We start from the raw sequence: 18,090 nt of genomic DNA on the forward strand, positions 1-18,090 counted from the left end.
GGGGATCCCGAACACTTGAACACTCCCCATCCCTCCCCCAACAGAGGGAGCCCCAGACCATCAGGTTCCCCCACTATATTCCAAAAAGCCGTGTTCCATGCTGCTAGCAACTTGCTCTGTGATACAAGACAGTTACCCCGTCTGGCAAAGCCACACTCGGCTCTTCATATCAGCATCACCCTTCTAATCACCCTATCAGAGTGATTAGAGAGGCCATCTAACTTCCATCCACTGGTCACTTATTTGCTCAATGTATGTTTATTGAGCACCTACTATGTGCTAGACACCGTGGTGGGTGCTGAGGTAAGAAGGAAAAGAGAAAGCTTATGTCCTTAAACGGTTCACCGCCTAATGAGGGAGACACACACCCGAACAGATGATCCTAACGTATTACGGAAAGTGCTATGGGAGAGGGAATCGTGGGGTCTGCAGAACCACGGCAGAGGGGCAAGTGACCCAGCCAGGGAGTCAGCGAAGTCTCCTGAGGCAGGTGACCCTTGAGCTGAATCACAAATAAGAGTTCATGAGGTGAAGAAACATGGGAAGGGGGTCCAGTCAGAGCAAAAACCATGGACACAGGACCAACGGTGGGAAACAACACAGCATATGAGGGGGCATCGTAGACCGGTTGGGGCACAAAGCATGAAGAAGAGATACAGGGAAATGAGACCAGAGAGGCAGACAAGAGCCAGGTCACAGAGGGCATGGGAAGCCCACTAAGGTGCTTGAATTCTATCCTGTTCTATCCTGTAAGGCAGAGGTCACAAAAGGTTTTCTGTAAAGGACAGATAGCATATATTTTTGGCTTTGGGGCCATACGATCTCTGTTGCAACTACTCGATTTTGCCATCATAATGCAAAGGCGGTCATAAACAACATGTAAAATTTTTAAAAAAATAAGAGCATGGCTGTTGATCCAATAAAACTTTATTTACAAAAGCAGGTCAAGAGCCATATTTTGCCTGTGGGTGGTAGTTGGCTAACCCCTGCTGCAGGTGACAGGAAGCCACCGAAACCAGATTTTCATTTGAGAGAGATCATCCTGGCTGAAGCTCAGAGGAGGGACTAGGGGAGGGTGGGGTTGGAAGGTGTTTGCCAGAGTCTAGAACAGAAAAGATGGTAGCCTGACTTCAAGGTGCCAACGGTGAGGATGGAGAGAAGTAAAAAGGGTCAAGGGTATTTGCTTGGCCACTTCCCTGGTGGTCCAGAGGTTACGACTCCATGCTTCCACTACAGGGGACGTGGGTTCGATCCCGGGTTGGGGAAGTAAGATCCCACATGCCGCGCAGCCCAGCGCCTTCCCCCCAAAAGCATTTGCTTAAAGGGGGGCGGGGCAGATTAAACGAGATTTAGGGATCAGCTGACTGGAGATGACAGCCTCAGATGAGTCGAGGGCGCCAGCTTGGGTGGCTTTGTGGATGACAGAACCACCAAATGACATTGGTGGGGGAAAGGGAGGAGTCTCCCTTTGGATACACTGGGTTCAGACACCAGGGAGACATCCAGGTGGCGAGCTTCCAAAGGTAGGCGGTTAGATATGATAGACGCGTTTGAAACCCGGGAGAACGTAAGAGCTGGAGGGCTAGATTTGGGGGTCATCTGCTTACGGTGAGGGAGTTAAAATCACCAGAGGACTGCCCGGGCCCAGGTGGAGAGAAAGACAGCAGGTGAGAGCAGCATCCTGTGATCCCCCGCACTGGCGGGGCTGGGGAGAAGTTCGGGGTGCTCCAAGGAGCAGAAACAGCTACAAGGCCAGGCAGGCAGGGAGTTCTGAGAAGTGTCTGACAGAGGCCAGTGCAGGAGAGAAGTCCGGAAGAAGATCAAGACGGGAGAACGTCCCCTGGTGTGTCCCTTTGGGAGCCGCTGACACGGTGAGAAAAGTTTCAGTGCGGTGGCGGGGGCAGGCTCAGGGCTGGAGCAAAGTGAGGTGAGTGAAGACGGTGCATGTGGGCCTTGCTTTGAGGAAGCCTGGCTCCAAAGGGAGGGCAAAGGTGATGGGTGAGGACACAGTCAGAACGGGGAGGACCCGAAGGTGCTTATAACCTGTGGAGGAAGGACAACCAGAAAGGCAGAAGCTGAGGATGCAGGAGAGAGGGGGGGTGCTGGGCGCGCTGCAGGGGAGAGGGGACAGCGGGATACGGAGGCGACTTGAACAGGCCTGGATCTTATCTTCGGAGACCGGAGGGAAGACGAGGGCAGAGGGAGATGGATTTACAGATATCACAGAAGTTCGGGCCATGATTTTCTTTTCTTTGAATGAACCAGGAGTTTGGGGTGTCTCCTTAAGGGTGAGGGATCAGGGCCGGAGGAAAGTCAGGATGGTTTGGAGTAACTGACCAGTAAAATGAAAGAAACAACGGACCAGTGATAAGACATCAGCATCTGGACAGCTGGCTCAGTTAATAACCATCAGTGCATGGACCCTGCAGAGCTGTGTGAGTGACCAAGGCTGGGGTTCTGTGGGACGTGGGGATGGGGGTCTAGACAGAAATGGGGCTTGGACCTGCCTTGGAAAGCCTGAGGTGCTGTGAGGCCCAGAGGGGAGAGGACAGAAGCCTTTCCTGGAGCGCTCTTCGGGCAGGGCAATGGCCTGGAGGGCAGGAGGGAAGAGGCCAGGCGCCCTGCAGGGCCGGGGATGCCCTGGTACCACCTGCAGCCGGCCATCAAGAGAGACTCCTGAGCCAAGCGTGGCTGCCACCACCAAGCCCGTAAACTCCCTCCCCGGGGGCCATGGAGGTATTTAGCGTCTCCATCACCAGAAGCTCTTGCATTTATCAGCGGCAGCTGCATGATTCCTGGGCTGGAAATCATAAAGCTTTAGGTGTATTTCTCTTGAGCTGACATCCCCTTATAAATAATACAAGGAATGCTTTTATTTTTTTGGCAGAAGACTGCTTTCTCTCTCTCTTCTCTTTTTAGAGTGGCCTTCTTTCTCAGTCAAGTTTGGGAAAGCCCAAGGGACTCACTTCTTGAGCCCTGTGATGGGCGAGGGAATACGGGGCGTGCGGGAGCCCACAGCAGCCTTGTATGCTACCCTGCCTCCTCGCACAGAAAACGCCCGGATGATCTGGTAGCATCTAGTCAAGTTTAAAACGCAAATTCCCTTTGACCAGAGAATCATTTGCCCGTGTGCATAAGGATGTGTGCTTTTTTTTTTTTTTTAAGGCTTACAGGTTAATAGCAAATATCCTGAACTCAACTAAAAGTGAAACAAGAATACTGCAGTTTAAGAAACCCATGGCATCATTTAAAGATCTTCTGCAGGAGTGTAAAAGAATGAGATAGACTTATGTGGACTGATAGGGAGAGACCTCCACGGTATATTGTTGAGGGAAAGAAGCACTTTGTAAGAATTTAGGTAGAGCATAATATACATAAAATAACATCATACCATTTATGTGTTTTAAAAGTCCACAAAAATGCTACGTATTTGCTACAAGTACATGTATGTTTATAAATACACAGAGAAAGATGTGGAAGGATACACGCCAAACTGAAGACGATGGATACCTTTGGGAAGGGAACTGAGGTTGGGGTGGTGGCCAAGAGGACTGTAGCCTTCTCAGTTATATTCTAAGTTCTCAAAAGGGAGAAGGATTTACAGATTATAAAGCTGGAGGTCAAGGCACCTAAACTCTGGGTTAGTCCTTACTATAAGCTTAGGTAAGATACTTCACTCTGTAGACCTCAGTTTTTCCCATTTATATAATGAGAAAATTGGACTAAGTAATCTGGTGGTCCCTTTGAACTCAGAAGTTCTAGAACCTTTAACTTGTAAACGTATTCCAAGGACAGGGCTTAAAATTTTCAGGGCTTAATGCCATGGAATCTGGCACTCAGTAGGCACTTAATAAATATCCTTTGGATGGATGCTGCATGTTGAATAAGGATCCTTACACAGTTTTAATATTAGTAACGGGCCAGCTCTTTGCTAGTAAACTCTGCCAGGTGAGTGATCCACCTCCTGGATAAAAGTCAGAGAGTCATGGCAGTGTGGCAAACACAAACACAGGCTTTGGAGGTGTTCAAACCTGGGTTTAAATCCTGCCTATTTCACTTACTTGCTGAATGACAAGGAGCAAATTTCTGACCCTGAGTCACAGTCAGTGATGGGCTGTGACCAAGTACAGTTAGTATTTCTGCTCAAGTGTGGATGTTATGGTCAGCTATTCATTCAACAAACATTTATAGAGCACCATCTGTGTGCCAGCCCAAGGGACACCAACATGAATTAAACTGACAAGGAGCTTATGGTCTCTTCTTGCCTCCTGCCCCACTGCTGTCCTTGGTGCAGGCCCCTCTGCTCTGAACTGCAGCTGGACACGCCTGAGGACTTGGAGGGGGAGCAGGCAGGAAAAGGGGTACTAGGCTCTAGAGAGGGCTGCCTGGAGGCGCTGCCCGAGGCGCAGCTACAGGAACTGGGGTGTGGCCTTCTTTGCCTCAATCAGTTGTTCCCTAACCTCTGGGCCTCAGATCCCTCTTGTGCGACATGGGGGTAATGACATCAGTCTCCTGGGGTTACTCTGGGCATCAAATAGATACCAACACTAATAAAGCAGCTAATTTTCTTGAGCTCTTTCTACGGCTCTGAGTGCATCCTCTCATTAACCCTGACAATGATCTACTCACAAGAAAACATGAACAGAGAAGTTAAGCAACTTGCCCCAAACTTATGGTTACCAGGGACTGACACGTATGCACGACTATATATAAACAGATGACCTACTGTACAGCACAGGGAACTCGACTCAATACTCTGTAATGACCTATGTGGGAAAAGAACCCAAAAAAGAGTGGATACATGTATATGTATAACGGATTCACTCTGCTGTCCATCTGAAACTAACACAACACTGTGAATCAACTGGACTCCAATAAAAATTATTTTTAAAAACCCCAAAACTTGCCCCAAATCTCGCAGCTTCCAAGGAGCGAACGTGGGATTGGAAGCCAGATGCTCTGACTTCAGCCTGGGTACTGAAACCACCGCGGCCTCCCACCTCCCACTCAAACGGGTGCCAAACAACTCAGGGTGTAATTCCTTATCACGCACCCTAATAGAATTATAGTTATGAAACTTGGGTACTATGTTAATGAGCTTTCACATTCAGCTCTGGCTGCCTCCAGTTCTGCTTCTGCTGCTTTACACATCGGCTGATGGGGAAAAACAGAGGTATTTAGTTATTAGGAGAGGAGAAGTTCTCATCATTTGGAGTTCATAGAGGACATGACTCTTGCTCCACACAGGTCTTTGTTTTTAATTAAGAGTGGTAATCAGATAAGTTTGCTTTAATTAATTCCCCCAATGCACCCCATTCTCAGAGGCTCCCTTTGATATTTTCGACATCAAACCTTTCAGCCTAAGATTATCAGCAGACACGTACCAGACATTTGCCATTTCCCGAATATGTCCGAAAGCTTGGAGTGAACTTCCACCCCCTTTCTTTTTGTAGAGACAACTCCCTGCTTCAGAGCAAACACGTTTCAAGTCAGGAAGGGGTTGTCTGGGTTTGCTCCATTAGTTTGTGATTTTTCTTTCTATCTTATCACATTGGTTCCTCTGTTATCACACAAGCAGTGTGCATTTCATATTAATTACGCATCTGCTTAATCCATAATTTCTGATTTATGGCCATTAGCTCCTAATTACAAGAGGGCTGCCCTTGAAAAGGAAAACCAAACGAGCTGAGCGAAATGGAGCTGAAAAGCAAGAGGAAAGATGGATTTAAGTCCTACAGCTAAGGCTGAGCCCCGGGGCCAGTTTGTTGGAGCAACTGATTGTTGCCAATCCTGTAGATTTGTGAGGGTCCCATCTCAGGCTGTGACTAAATTTGTCTCCTTCTGTGGTAGGAAAAAAATATAAAATTCTGACATTCAGACAAAGCTGAAATTTCTGAGGAGGAAATCATCCAGCCTAACAGTCTTTATATGGACTCCACATTAAAAGAAAAACAAAACCCAAAAACTTTAAGTAAATATGTTTATAGGGAAAAATTTAAATACAAAACTATCTATAAGTGGAAAACTAGTGGGATTTGCCTTAGATAGAAAACAACTATAATAAGTCCACAGCTATTTTTTAAAATGTTCACCCCCTGCTATTTAAAATCATCTGGAAAACTGTGCTTTAGGGAGGGCTGTATTAGATTCTCATCGTTTCACCTGTTTGGAGAAGTAAATACAATTATATTTCCTGTTTTACAGGTGAGGAAGTGAAGGCTCAGAGAGGGTAACTGGTCTGCCTAAAGTCACACGGCTAGGAAGTGCCAGGGTCATACCTCAAACTGGACCATGCTTGTCCTTGTCTAGGACAGAGGAGATGGAAGACTTGAACAGCAACCTTCAAAGCCTGAGATTCTTTCAGCTATTGGTCATCCAGAGACAGCAGGGAGATACTCTTACCTGGGGCTTAGGATACAGCTGCTGATGGCTGACTGTCGAGAGGGAGTCCTCACCGTGTCTGTGGCCAGGGACAGAGTACAACTCAACCAGGACTGCAGACTGCCCTCTGGCTGGGAGCTGAGGATGGAGACATTATCTCTAGAACCAGAATGCAAGATGTTGTTAACATGATGACAACCACAGTAATAGCAATAACTAGACAGTCACCCCTTAGCATGAGCCAGGCATTGTGCTAAGTGCTGACAGGCATAACTTTAATCAGTGCTCACAATACCGTCCCTGAGCGGTGGGAGCCATTGCTGCACCTCTTACATAGATGACAGTAACGGGATCTGGGGAGGCCAGCTTGGGTCTTGACTAAGGTCACCCAATTCCAACGCCAGTGCTAATAACCACTGCTCTTCCTTGGGAAGATAAACACTCTAATATAGATGCTGAGGTATCTCTAATTTTGGAGTAAAGTTTGGCACTGAATTTCATACCAAATGATATGGTCATGGAATATGTCAAGTGTGAAGGCCTTAACTCCTTGCCTACCTAAGCTGGAATGTCTTTGGGGACAGAGACTTAATTGTAGGCCCCCTATTTCTGAAAGCAGCACAGGGAGAGGCCTGTGTGGGCCTCTCATTGCTGTGGGTATTCAATGATTATTTTATTTTCTGGTTGATATATTCACTCAAATATATATAATATATCATAAATTTATATATTGATATATACACAAATTTGTTTGCTTGTTTATAGAACACTCTATGCCATGCACCATGGAAAGGAACTATAAACATGAACCCAACATTGACCCTGCCCTCAAGACCCCATTTTAGCAGAGTAGACATCTATATAAATAGCCATAAAAGAAAATTATCAATGCTGTAGATAAAGACAAGATAGGTTCTAAAGAGGACAAGGAGGGAGCCTTGATTTGCTTCTTGGAGGCATAAGGGAAGGAATCAAGTAGTGGCAGTTGAGCTACATGTTGTTTGAAGGTTAGGGCTTGGCTACGCAGGCCTGGAAGGAACAGCACACACACAGGTACGGAAGGCACGGATGATATGGAAAGCAGGAGTTCCAGATGGAGGGGGAAGTAAGGGTCAGAATGTGCGGGGCTCAAATGTCAGTCTAAAAAGTCTCTTCTGAGGCAACGGGGAGCCCCTGACGGTGTCTGAGGACAGTGGCATGGTAAGTCATGGGCTTCTCTTTATCCGCGAGAAGTTGGACGGTTCAGTAGTACATCCCCGGGGCTATATGTTATGACCATGGAGTCAGAGCTCTCGTGGGCACTGCAGATAACTCTCCAGGTGGGTGTGGAAGTTCCTTCTGCAAACTGGACACAGAGGGCCAGGGGCTCGTCTTTGGCTTTGGTGTAACTGGCTCAGTTCTACTCAGGGTTAACTTACGTCTCTTTTCTGCCACTGCTGCTACAATCCACTGCCGTCTGGACACTAGAAGGAGGCACAAGAAAGAGTCTGTTATCCTTGTGCTGCCAGGGGCTGGGGAAGAACCCAGTCTTTGATGTTAAATAAACTTGGGTTTGAGTCCCACCTCCAACCTTTGCCACTGTGTGATCTTAGGCAAGTCACTTGTCTTCTCTGAGCCTCCTGTGCTCTTTGTAAAATGTAGCTCATAATGGGCCTCCTCCCCCAGAGTTGTGGAGCAGACTGAGATAACCCTTATAAAGATCTCAGCATGGTTCTTGGCAAATAATCAATGTTAATTAAAGGGTAGCAACCATTACCACTCCTCTTGTTTTAGTACAACTAGTACTGCTATTAATAGCATCATAATTGTCAATGAGCACAGCATTTGCTCTATATTCTTTGCGAATGCTTGCAAATCAGACACAGGGATGCAGTGGTCGGCTTTCCCAGTGCATTCTGGGAAACTCCGAGCTAATTACAATAGCAGCTATTCTCTTGGGAGCATCCCTTGATTCAACAAATACACGTTACACGCGATGCCACTGACCGCCTTGCCAGTCTCCCTCCTGGAGCTGAGGAAGCTGACCCCCTCGTCCAAGGTCACGCAGCTTTGAATCCCAGGTCTGTTAAGAGCTACTCAGCTCGTGCTCTTAACCAGAGTGCAACCACCCAGGGTACGGGTGCAGACAGCCAAACCACAAACCTCAGACACCTGAGCCGTCATTTTAATCCTGGTTCCTCAGGCTGGGACCTCCCAGCTTTAATTCTTCAGTGAAATCTGGGCAATTCCTTCCCAGAAGCCCTGGTCACTTCCTCTGAAGGATGCACCTGCAGCTCCTTGGTCCCTACCCTCAAGGGCCAGTCACTCTCGGGGTCTCTACTAATACCTATTCATCCCCACGAGACTGAAAGAGCCCCTCACAGGCCAAGAACACATCTTATTCGCCCCGTTAGCCCCAGGGCAAAGGCTAGAGCAGAAGTTCTCTCAGACGATGGCTGGTGAATCCAGAAGAGGGGTCTGTGAATGACGGCCATGGGCCATATCTAACCTACACATCTGCTCCCATAAATAAAGTTTTATTGGAACACAGCCACCCCAACTCATTTGCATTTTGTCCACGACTGCTTTTGCTCTACGGTGGCAGAGCACAGTAGTTGCAACAGAGACCACATCGTCTGAGAAGCCTGAAATATTTACTATCTGGCCTTTTAAAGAAAAATTTGTCGACCTCTCCGGTATTAACAAAAAGCACCGTTTGTGAACAGCCCCTTGAGAGGCAGAATAATGACCCCACAGATGTCAACACCCTAATCCCTAATCCCAAGAACCTATGACTGTTTCCTGACATGTTAAAAAGGGCTGTGCAAATGTGGTTAAGGTTCAAGAGCTTGAGACAGGGAGGTTGCCCTGGATTATTGGGGTGGGGCCAGTCTAATGACTCCAATCCTTAAAAGCAGAGACCTTTTCCCAGATGTGGTCAGAGGGACATGTGGCTATGGAAGAAGAGTCAGAGATGCAACATTTCTGGCTTTGAGGATGGAAGGGGTCACAAGTCAAGGAATGTGTGTATCCTCTAGAAGCTGGAAAAGGCAAGGAAATGGATTCTCCTCTAGAGTTTCCAGAGGAACACAGCTCTGCTGACACCTTGATTTTAGCCCAGGGAGATTAGACTGGACTTCTAATGAACAGAACTGTAAGATAATAAGCCATAAAATTTGAGCTAATTTGCTATGACAGCAATAGAAAACCCCTGCAATAGAATAAAAGTATCTTGGTGAGTGACCCTAAATCTTCTTGAGGATCTATATAAATTTTTTCTGATACAGCTTTTAAACAAACTATTTAAAAATACTTAAAAACTGTAACTGAAATGGCCAGTGTGAGTAGAACCAGCTTTATTCCTGCTGGTGGCCGGAGTCTCTTCTAAGGCTCTATGCGCTGGGGCTGCAGAAGAAACACCAGACTGTGAGGAAAGGCAACTGAATCCTCGTGTTCTCACTGTGTGGCCCTGGCCTCCTCTCTTCCCTGTTCAGGGTGTCAGGTGCGTGAAATGAGGAGTCTGAGCCAAGATGCTTGGATGTTTAAAAATTATGTGCAATGGGGAGGATGCACTTAGGCCCCTAGAGCAGGAGTCCTGGGCCTTTCGTGAGCATTTTTGTTTAAAGATTTATTTTTGTTTACTTATTTAGGCTGTGCCAGGACTTAGTTGCAGCACGCGGGATCTTCTTTTTCAGTTGTGGCATGTGAACTGTTAGTTGCGGCATGTATGCACAGACTCCTACTCACTGGACCGCCAGGGAAGTCCCTAGGAGCATCTTTTATGAAGACCATGGAACTTCCATTTTCCCAAATGCACAAACACAGACTCAAATTTGAGTGCCGTATCTGAGGGTTCAGAGTATGATCTCTAGAAGTCGTGTGTGGACACCCCCTCCCTCGACCTACTAGTTCACAGACCCCAGTTAAGGACACTGGTCCCAGCTGACCAACGAAGCTAAAATGTTGTAGGCAAGGGCCCTGGGAAGCGGAGGGAGGGGTCTGTGTGAACAGGGCTACATCTTCTGAAATGCTCCTAGAAAGAGAAAAAAACTGAAGGGTCTTGAGGCCCAAGCCGTAGCGTTCAAAACAGTGTGGCATGCGCCTTAAAAACAGAGAGGGTGAGCTGTACCTGGAACAAGGTTTCTCGTGCCCGCAAGCAGGGAGGAAGGGCAAACACGGGCCGCGGTGGGGGTGGGACTTGAGGCACGATGATAGAGAGGGAGGGGCTTCAGGCCCATTTCCCACCCCAGGAGTCCATGACCCTGATTACAAGAGGGTGCGCCCAGAGATCCTGGTGGGTGCCTGGGCTAGCTAATGTCTCCATAATCCTAAGGCAAGTGGCCTTGACCTCTGCAGGAGACAAGGTCTGGGCAGCTGGGCATACTTCCTCACCCACTTCACTGGTCCGATCTTTAATTGAACCCGGCACAGGAATGTCTGCAGAGCACAAGGCAACTAACCAAGGTGCAGGCTGCTGTTAGTTCAACTGGCACAACTGGGCATCTCAGAGTAAATGAGTCTCTAGTCCGGGGGGAATGAGCCCTTTCAGAAGGGAGCAAATTCAAACACTTAGTCCGCCCATGGGGAAACGTCCTCTCTCACTCCGATCAGAGGATGGCTGTACTTCAAACTAAGCTAGAATTTTCTATAGCAGTTTGCTTTGGTGTAAAAGAGGGAGTTCTTCTTAAAGGAGTTTAAAACCCACTGACCCTTCCACCACAAGAGGATAGAGCCTCTGGACTTCAAGCTCCATGAGGCAGATCCACGTTTGCCTGTTCGCGACCATACCTCCTGCTCTAACACGGGAGGTTCTCATTGGTGATGATGATGATGGTGATGATGGTGGTGATGTTGTTTATCTGTTGGGTGGGCAAGCAGAGGCCCAGGAAGGGCAGGTGACCTGTCCAAGGTCCTGATCTCCTTGGCAGCGCAGCCACCACTGGAACACGGTATGTGGTGCCTGGTTTTCCCCTCATCTCCTGACATGTGGTCAGTGGTTCTTTCTCTTGCCTTGGTGCATGTGACTGTTCAAGAGGAACTCGGGTCAGGCACTTGTGGACAGGGGGATTGCTGATGAGCAAGAGAAGTAATTAAATGTCTCCCGTTGTATTCCTTTCAGGGGAGTCTTTGCTGGACAACTCCAGCCTGAATGCAACCACTGCCTGGGAAGTAACACATCAATGCACTGGCACCACATCACAGTGACAGACACAAGTTCACCAGGATGACAGGCCAGCTCCTTGGTAGAGGGCAAAGACCTTGACAACAGAAAGGGGAAAGATGGGGTACGTCTGACATGACAGCAGAGCTTAGTCACTGGAGGTGTGGGTGATGGGGTCAACCTGGAAATCAAATCCCGGCCCCATCACTTACTGTGTGAGCTGGGGCCAGTTTCTGGACCTCTCTAAGCTCCAGTTTCCTCATCTGTAAACTGGGGGTGATAATGGCTACCAACCTCAGAGAGTTGTTGTGAGAACTATGTATGTGAGACAGGTGGGCTGCATGGCCTGGCACAGAGTAAGTCCTCAGGAAAGAATATCAGCACAACGGTCATGATGTCTCGTAATGCCAGAGTGGATAAAGCAGTTTGGAGCCCTCATTCCCCACGAACCCCACTAGCTGGGTATCCAGGCCTTCCAAGCTAGAAAGATGCTTAGAAAGACCGGTGTCCTCTGTGGCATCATTTAAGTGTGTTATTCTGCATGAGGGCCCTGTGATGTAACTTAGAATAATGGAGAAGTGCTTTAAGCTCTTCCTTCTAAGCAAAAGTAGAAGGTAAGAGAGTTGTAGGAAAAGAGACGCGGGCAGTCCCAGAGCCCCTCCTACTTCGTAGCAGTGACCGTTACAGTCCGACCAGAGCCTGGGCCCACAGATGAGTAAGTTAACTCAGAATTATGCCCTTAGTGGCAGCTACAATCTTTGGTTAGACGCAGATCTTTCTACTTGTCCTGCCGCAGCCTTGTTTTAGCCAAGTTAAAAGGATGTATGCTGGCAAATGTACAACTTACACTCAACACGGCAACAGAGGACTCCTTTCCAGGGCCTTCATCTCAGATGGGGACAGCTGGCATGGAGACACTCTTGGCTGACCCAGGAGTCAGGGGTCATCCACTGACCGCTCCACACTCCCCCACCCCCACCCCTCCCCCCCCACCCCAAACTCCCAGCCAAGGTGATGACAGAGCAGCTGCAGACCTGGGCCGGGAACAGATGGGGCTGTCAGCTGATGCACCTCTCCCTCCATGAGTAATGAGCAGGCTCCAGGCCTGGGGGAACAGCTTAAAGCATTTCTCCATTAATCTAAGGAGGTTGACGCCATGGTCTAAGTTACACCGCAAGGGCCCCGGTGTAGGCGGGTACACGTTTAAATGCTGCCGCACTGGCCACCTGGCTTTCTGAGCACGTAGCCGCGTTTCCAGCCCGGAAGGCCCATTACATTCGGATCTAATACCCAACATGGGGAAATGCGACTTTTCATAATTTGAACAAGTCTCCCAAAGAAACTCACCTCCAGCTGAAGCACAGCTCTCTCTCGCTCTCCCAGAGTGGGTCTGAATCCTAATTGAGAGCTCAGTTTGGAGACAGACCTCGGCCCAGTCCCTCAGGCTCCAATCCAACCCTCTTTCCCCAGCCGATGAGGCAATGAAGAGGGGAGTGCAGGGCTGAGCTGCCAGGATGGGGACGAGCTCGGGCTGGCCCTGGGGCAGGAGCTGGGGCTCTGCTCTGGACTTCGGCTCTAGAAGCCAGTGGCGCACGTTATTTCTTTGTGCTGTTGATAACCAACTTAGCTGCGCTGCGGCCGGACAGCACGGTTTGCACGACACTAATCCTCTGAAACCGAGACTCGAGAAGTGCTGAGGCTTCTCTGTGGCAACTTTTCCCCAGTCTTCCCCCGCTCCTATGCTATTATTGAAACCCACGCTCTGTGGAAGTTTCAAAACTACGTCACAAGACAGCGAGTCAGGACCAAGGCCTACTGAGCATTAGGAGATGCTTCCCGAAAACCATCCTGGGCTCAGGGCTGGCTTCGCAGGCTTACAGCCCGGGCCCAGAGGGACCTGTGCTTGGTGTGACGCTCTGCTGTGGCTGCCTTAGAATTCCGAACCTATTCTGAACAAGAAGGCCCGCGTTCTCATTCCACGGTGGACCCACAGATCGCGACCGTCGATCCTGCCTGGGGTTCTGGGGCGCTTCACGGGGACACGGTGGGCTTCCATGGGCCACTTCAAAAGGGGGAGAAAGGTGGGAGAGAGGGAAGGATCAAGAGGAGGAGAGCCTTTCTTTCCCACGGATCTCACTCGGGCACACTGGTCAACTTTCACTTCCTAGAGCATTCCTCACTTGCCCTGACTCACTTTTCTCCAGAGCTCCCGCGTCTGGCTCCTTCTTTTATTTATTTATTTTTTATTTATTTATTTATTTTTTTGCGGTACGCGGGCCTCTCACTGTTGTGGCCTCTCCCTTTGCGGAGCACAGGCTCCGGACTCGCAGGCCTAGCGGCCACGGCTCACGGGCTTAGTTGCTCCGCAGCATGTGGGATCTTCCCGGACCAGGGCACGAACCCGTGTCTCCTGCATCGGCAGGCGGATTCTCAACCACTGCGCCACCAGGGAAGCCCGGCTCCTTCTTTTAATCCTGGTCGGTTCAGTTCTTCCCCTCAGAGAGGCCATGTCTACCTCCCGTGGTATTCATCAGAGCGCTGCGTTCTCTGTCTTCATAATTCCTACCGTATCCTAGCATTTTTTCCGTCAGTCTGTCTGCTGTATTCATGGGCGGGGACACACACACACACACATACATGCGCGCGCCCATCACAAGGTGGGTTCCACGAAGGCGGAGACCATCCCTGTGCTCTCCTCCCTCACTACTCCCCCAGGAATTTAACTTCCGCCTGACCTCGGGCAAGTTATTAAATCTCCCTGTATCTGTAAGATGGAGAAACCTGGTAACAAGAAGCAAGTGTAATAAGACAAACACGCAGCACGGTGTCTGGTGTGGAACACGTAGCATCAGTCACGTGAATGAATGAATGGAACTGATGACGGCTGAGCCCCTGCCAGGTAAAAGGTACTAAACCTGGGTCAGATTTTTTCACTTACTTCTTATCATCAACCCGTCTTACAAATGAAGAGACTGAGGCTCGGAGAGGTTGAATGACTCACAGAAGGTCATGCAGACACGAACCTCTGGATCCCTGACTGGAAACCAGGCTGGTTGAAACGCAGCGCCTGCGCCCTCCTCAAGCTGCCCCCACTTCCAGTTGCAAGAATCCCATGCACCGCCTGGGCTCCTCCAGGTACAAGATGCATTTCTTCACACCTGGGGTTCTATGATCGTTTCACCCCTCGCACGACCCTGAGACGCAGGTGAGGGCCCCCCCAATGTCGGGAAGCGTGAGTCAAGTACTGGGCGGACACTGGAGATGCGGACGAGGAAAAGGCACCAGACGTCCAGCCGAGATGAAGATGTAAAGCCCCAGAGACAAAAGATCATGCAAGTGCAGACAGAAAGCTAGGGTTCAGATTGGATCCTTGGGGGCCCAGGGACTAGAGCTCAGAAAAGCTGGATGGGAACCTGGGGGTGAGCGTGAGGCTTGTCACCTGGAGCAAAGACAGATAAAAGCATCTCCTATTAGGAGGAGGGTGCAGGCAGGGTCCCTTTAAGGCCTGAGGGGATCCCCTATAAACAGAGAGCGGACTGATGTCTGTAACCACCTGTGACCTCACTGCCAGGACCTCATGCCCCAGGTGAGAACCTGCTCCCTGTTCTCTGTCACACCTTCTGTCCAGCCTGTCCCCGCACCTCCAAGCACGGACGCTCTGCCTCTTTCCAATCCTGTTATTTTTAGAACTTTTATTGTTTATTAGAAAAGCAATCTATTGCTATGCAAGTAAAAATGGTTTAAAAGTTTTGCTCATTCACACACACAAAAAAGAACACAGAATATTAGTATATACAGCCATTAATTCCCATTATGATTAATGCAAAAGCCCTAGCATTTCTATTAATGGAGAGGCCAGCCAAGCATTGAGCGGGTAATACCGATGCCAGGGGTTTGTAATTACAGATGTTAGTTCTGTTATGACACTAATAAAACTGGAGGAGGGGAGGCGGAGGGGGTTCTTGAATGTGACCCTGAGCTGGAAGCAGCTGCAGCATCAGTATTAGCCATTTCACCAGCAATTTGGCAGCTGTGGAAACTAGCAGGGCGTGGTAGAAGTCCTTACAATGTTTGCGTGGGAGCCATTTTTGCACAAACTGAGGACGTCTGAGATAAAGCCCTTGATTTAGAGGCTAGAACATGGCGAGTCCACTGGGTCTCTGTCACACTGATGCTGAGAATGAACGTATTCACGGCAAAGTCAGAGGCCACACACGCTGTTGAGCAGCTGTCACCAGCCCAGGACTGCATCAAGGAGAGAATGTGCTCATGGCCTCCTATCGGGGTATAAAGTACATGACTTATATGAGCAAGATCTCCCAAAGAGGACGCTAGTACCGCTAGGGATGTGTGTGCATGTTCGTTGCAGAAATTTGAGAAAAATCTACATAAGCCTGAAAAAAATAAAAATTTAGGTCACCAGTAATGCCTTCCCAATGTATTAGAACGTTGGTGTGTTTCCTTCCAGTCTTTTTTCTGGACTGGGCGTGGTCAGCTCTAACACAGATGCCTGGTTCTTCCCACGGGCTGGACCACAGCCCACACACAACTCTCTCTCCTCCCCTGCTGCCCGGCTCACCCACGTCTCCCGCCTGTCGGCAGCTGGCCCTGCCCACACACCCCAGCAAGAGGTGGCTGGCTGGTCCCGGGAGGAACCACACCTGACGGGTAACTCGGGGCATCCAGCCGCCCCTCACCGTCTCATTTTCTGCACAAAGAAAACGTCTCTCCCTGTCGCCCAGGCTTTGCTGCAGAGGCTGAGATGGAGGTGGAGACGCCGCAGCAAGATGGGCAGCTATGATTTCCACAGACACAACGTGTCAAGGCTATAGAGGGAGCTCAGGGCGACAGGATGCCACGGGCCGTCCGCAGGGTGACAGCCAGGGCCGTGTGCCCGCCGGGACACCTCCAACCCCTCCCAGCGGGGCGGCCCACTCGCGGCCTGTGCAGCCGGAGACTTGGCTGGAGTGGGCGGGAGGCGGCCTATCTGTCTCCTGAGGGAGGAGAGGAGCCCCGACGTTGAAGCTGAGGGCCAGCGCTCTAATCCTGCACCCTTGACCAGCTGCTGCCTCTGTGAAATAACGCCCATTATCCTGTGCAGACACGGCCCCGCACTCCTGCAGCACTTACACGCCCCGACGCTGGTCACGTAGCGACTCACTCCACCCTCGCTCACAAGCCACGAGGCGGGGACTGAGCGGAGTATACGGAAGGCCCCCTCTGTAGGTCAAAAGGGGTCAACTCTTGGCAATTTCATGTGCTTTGCCCGGTAGTGCTGCGTCCACTTTACAGATGAGGGAATTAGGCCCAGACTGGATGTGGGACCTGCCCGAGATCACAACACACTGGAGGCCACTTTGCAGCCATTCCTCCAGATCGTCTCCCCAAAGCCTCGGCGAGCCGGGCTCTAGGCGTTTGGCGGTAACACGGAGACATCACCACCAGCGGGGAAGCATCCTGCCTCCGCTCGCCTGAGGCGGCCAGTTATTCCTCCCACGCCCCCGGCGCGCCTGAGTCCCCGGACCCCCAGACCTGAGAGGAGGAGCGCCGTCCACTAAAGGCTGCAGAGCTCCCCCAGGTGCGGCCCACCTGCCACGCCCAGCCCCAGCCGGCTCCTGGTAGCGTACCTCTCCGTGTCGCTGTCGCTGGACACCACCCCTTCTAAGGCTGCCTGCAGGTCGGCGATCCGCCGGATGGACGTCTCCAGGTCTGTCTGCAGGGTCTGTCTCACTGCGGCGAGCTCCTCCACGTACTTCTCCTGGAGACAGAGACCACAGCACACGCTGGTCTTGGGCAAGAGCCCCACCCGCCTACGAGAGCTCTGGGGAGGAGCCTGGCGCTCACCGGGACCCCGTGACGTGGTGCGTGCCCCCTGCGGGGCTCTCTCATTGGCCAGGCTCGTGGACCCTCAGATGCTCTGGATTTTACGGAGGAGGGAGTGGGTGGTGCCTGGGGGCTCCAGGGCACTGCCCCGCACAGAGCTCACTCACCCACACCGGGGATGCCGGCCGTAAGCGGACACCCTGGATAGATGGGTCAACGCATGAGTCAATGAATGTTTCCCGGGAGAGTTGCGGGGGCTGGTTCTGGAAGCGGAGCCTCTGTCCCAGGGATGGATGTGGAGCGGGAGATGGTGGGGAGGGCAGAACAAGAACGGGTCCCTCACAACTCTGTCACCTAGATTCCCCCAACGTTCCATCCTCAAAGACAGCAAAAGGCAAAGATGGAAACCCCAGAGGGGCTCCCCGCGGAGCCGGCCAGCACGGCTGGCGTTTACTGAGACCTCTCCACGCCCAGCACCGTGCTCAGCGGTCCATGCTCCTGGCCTGACTCACTCCGCACAAGTCTGGCACGTGGCTCTTTTTTTTTTTTTTTCCAGTATGTGGGCCTCTCACTGTTGCAGCCTCTCCCGTTGCGGAGCACAGGCTCCGGACGCGCAGGCTCAGCGGCCATGGCTCACGGGCCCAGCCGCTCTGCGGCATGTGGGATCCTCCCGGACCGGGGCACGAACCCGCGTCCCCTGCATCGGCAGGCAGATTCTCAACCACTGCGCCACCAGGGAAGCCCCT

The 18,090-nt window shown here is 50.7% G+C and overlaps 1 protein-coding gene across 13 annotated transcripts in view; it reads right to left on the bottom strand.

Moving 5' to 3' along the window:
• MYO18B (myosin XVIIIB) overlaps positions 1 to 18,090 on the bottom strand; it is a 239,503-nt gene that overhangs the window by 26,177 nt on the left and 195,236 nt on the right. For 12 of the 13 annotated variants that reach the window (XR_010836953.1, XR_010836954.1, XR_010836950.1 and 9 more), the window contains 3 exons: positions 17,149 to 17,279; positions 7,800 to 7,844; positions 6,403 to 6,540 (listed from right to left, as the gene is read on the bottom strand). Coding sequence is in view for 6 of the 13 variants with exons in the window: in XM_067015387.1 (XP_066871488.1) it covers positions 6,403 to 6,540; positions 7,800 to 7,844; positions 17,149 to 17,279 (314 nt within the window). In the remaining 7 variants the exon portion in view is untranslated. Of the gene's footprint in view, positions 1 to 913; positions 2,044 to 6,402; positions 6,541 to 7,799; positions 7,845 to 17,148; positions 17,280 to 18,090 lie in introns of those variants that run through there. The other variant, XM_067015392.1, reaches the window with a different exon arrangement.

This window comes from Kogia breviceps, chromosome 15 (genome assembly GCF_026419965.1).
Source record: "Kogia breviceps isolate mKogBre1 chromosome 15, mKogBre1 haplotype 1, whole genome shotgun sequence".
In the NCBI taxonomy this organism is placed as follows: domain Eukaryota; kingdom Metazoa; phylum Chordata; class Mammalia; order Artiodactyla; family Physeteridae; genus Kogia; species Kogia breviceps.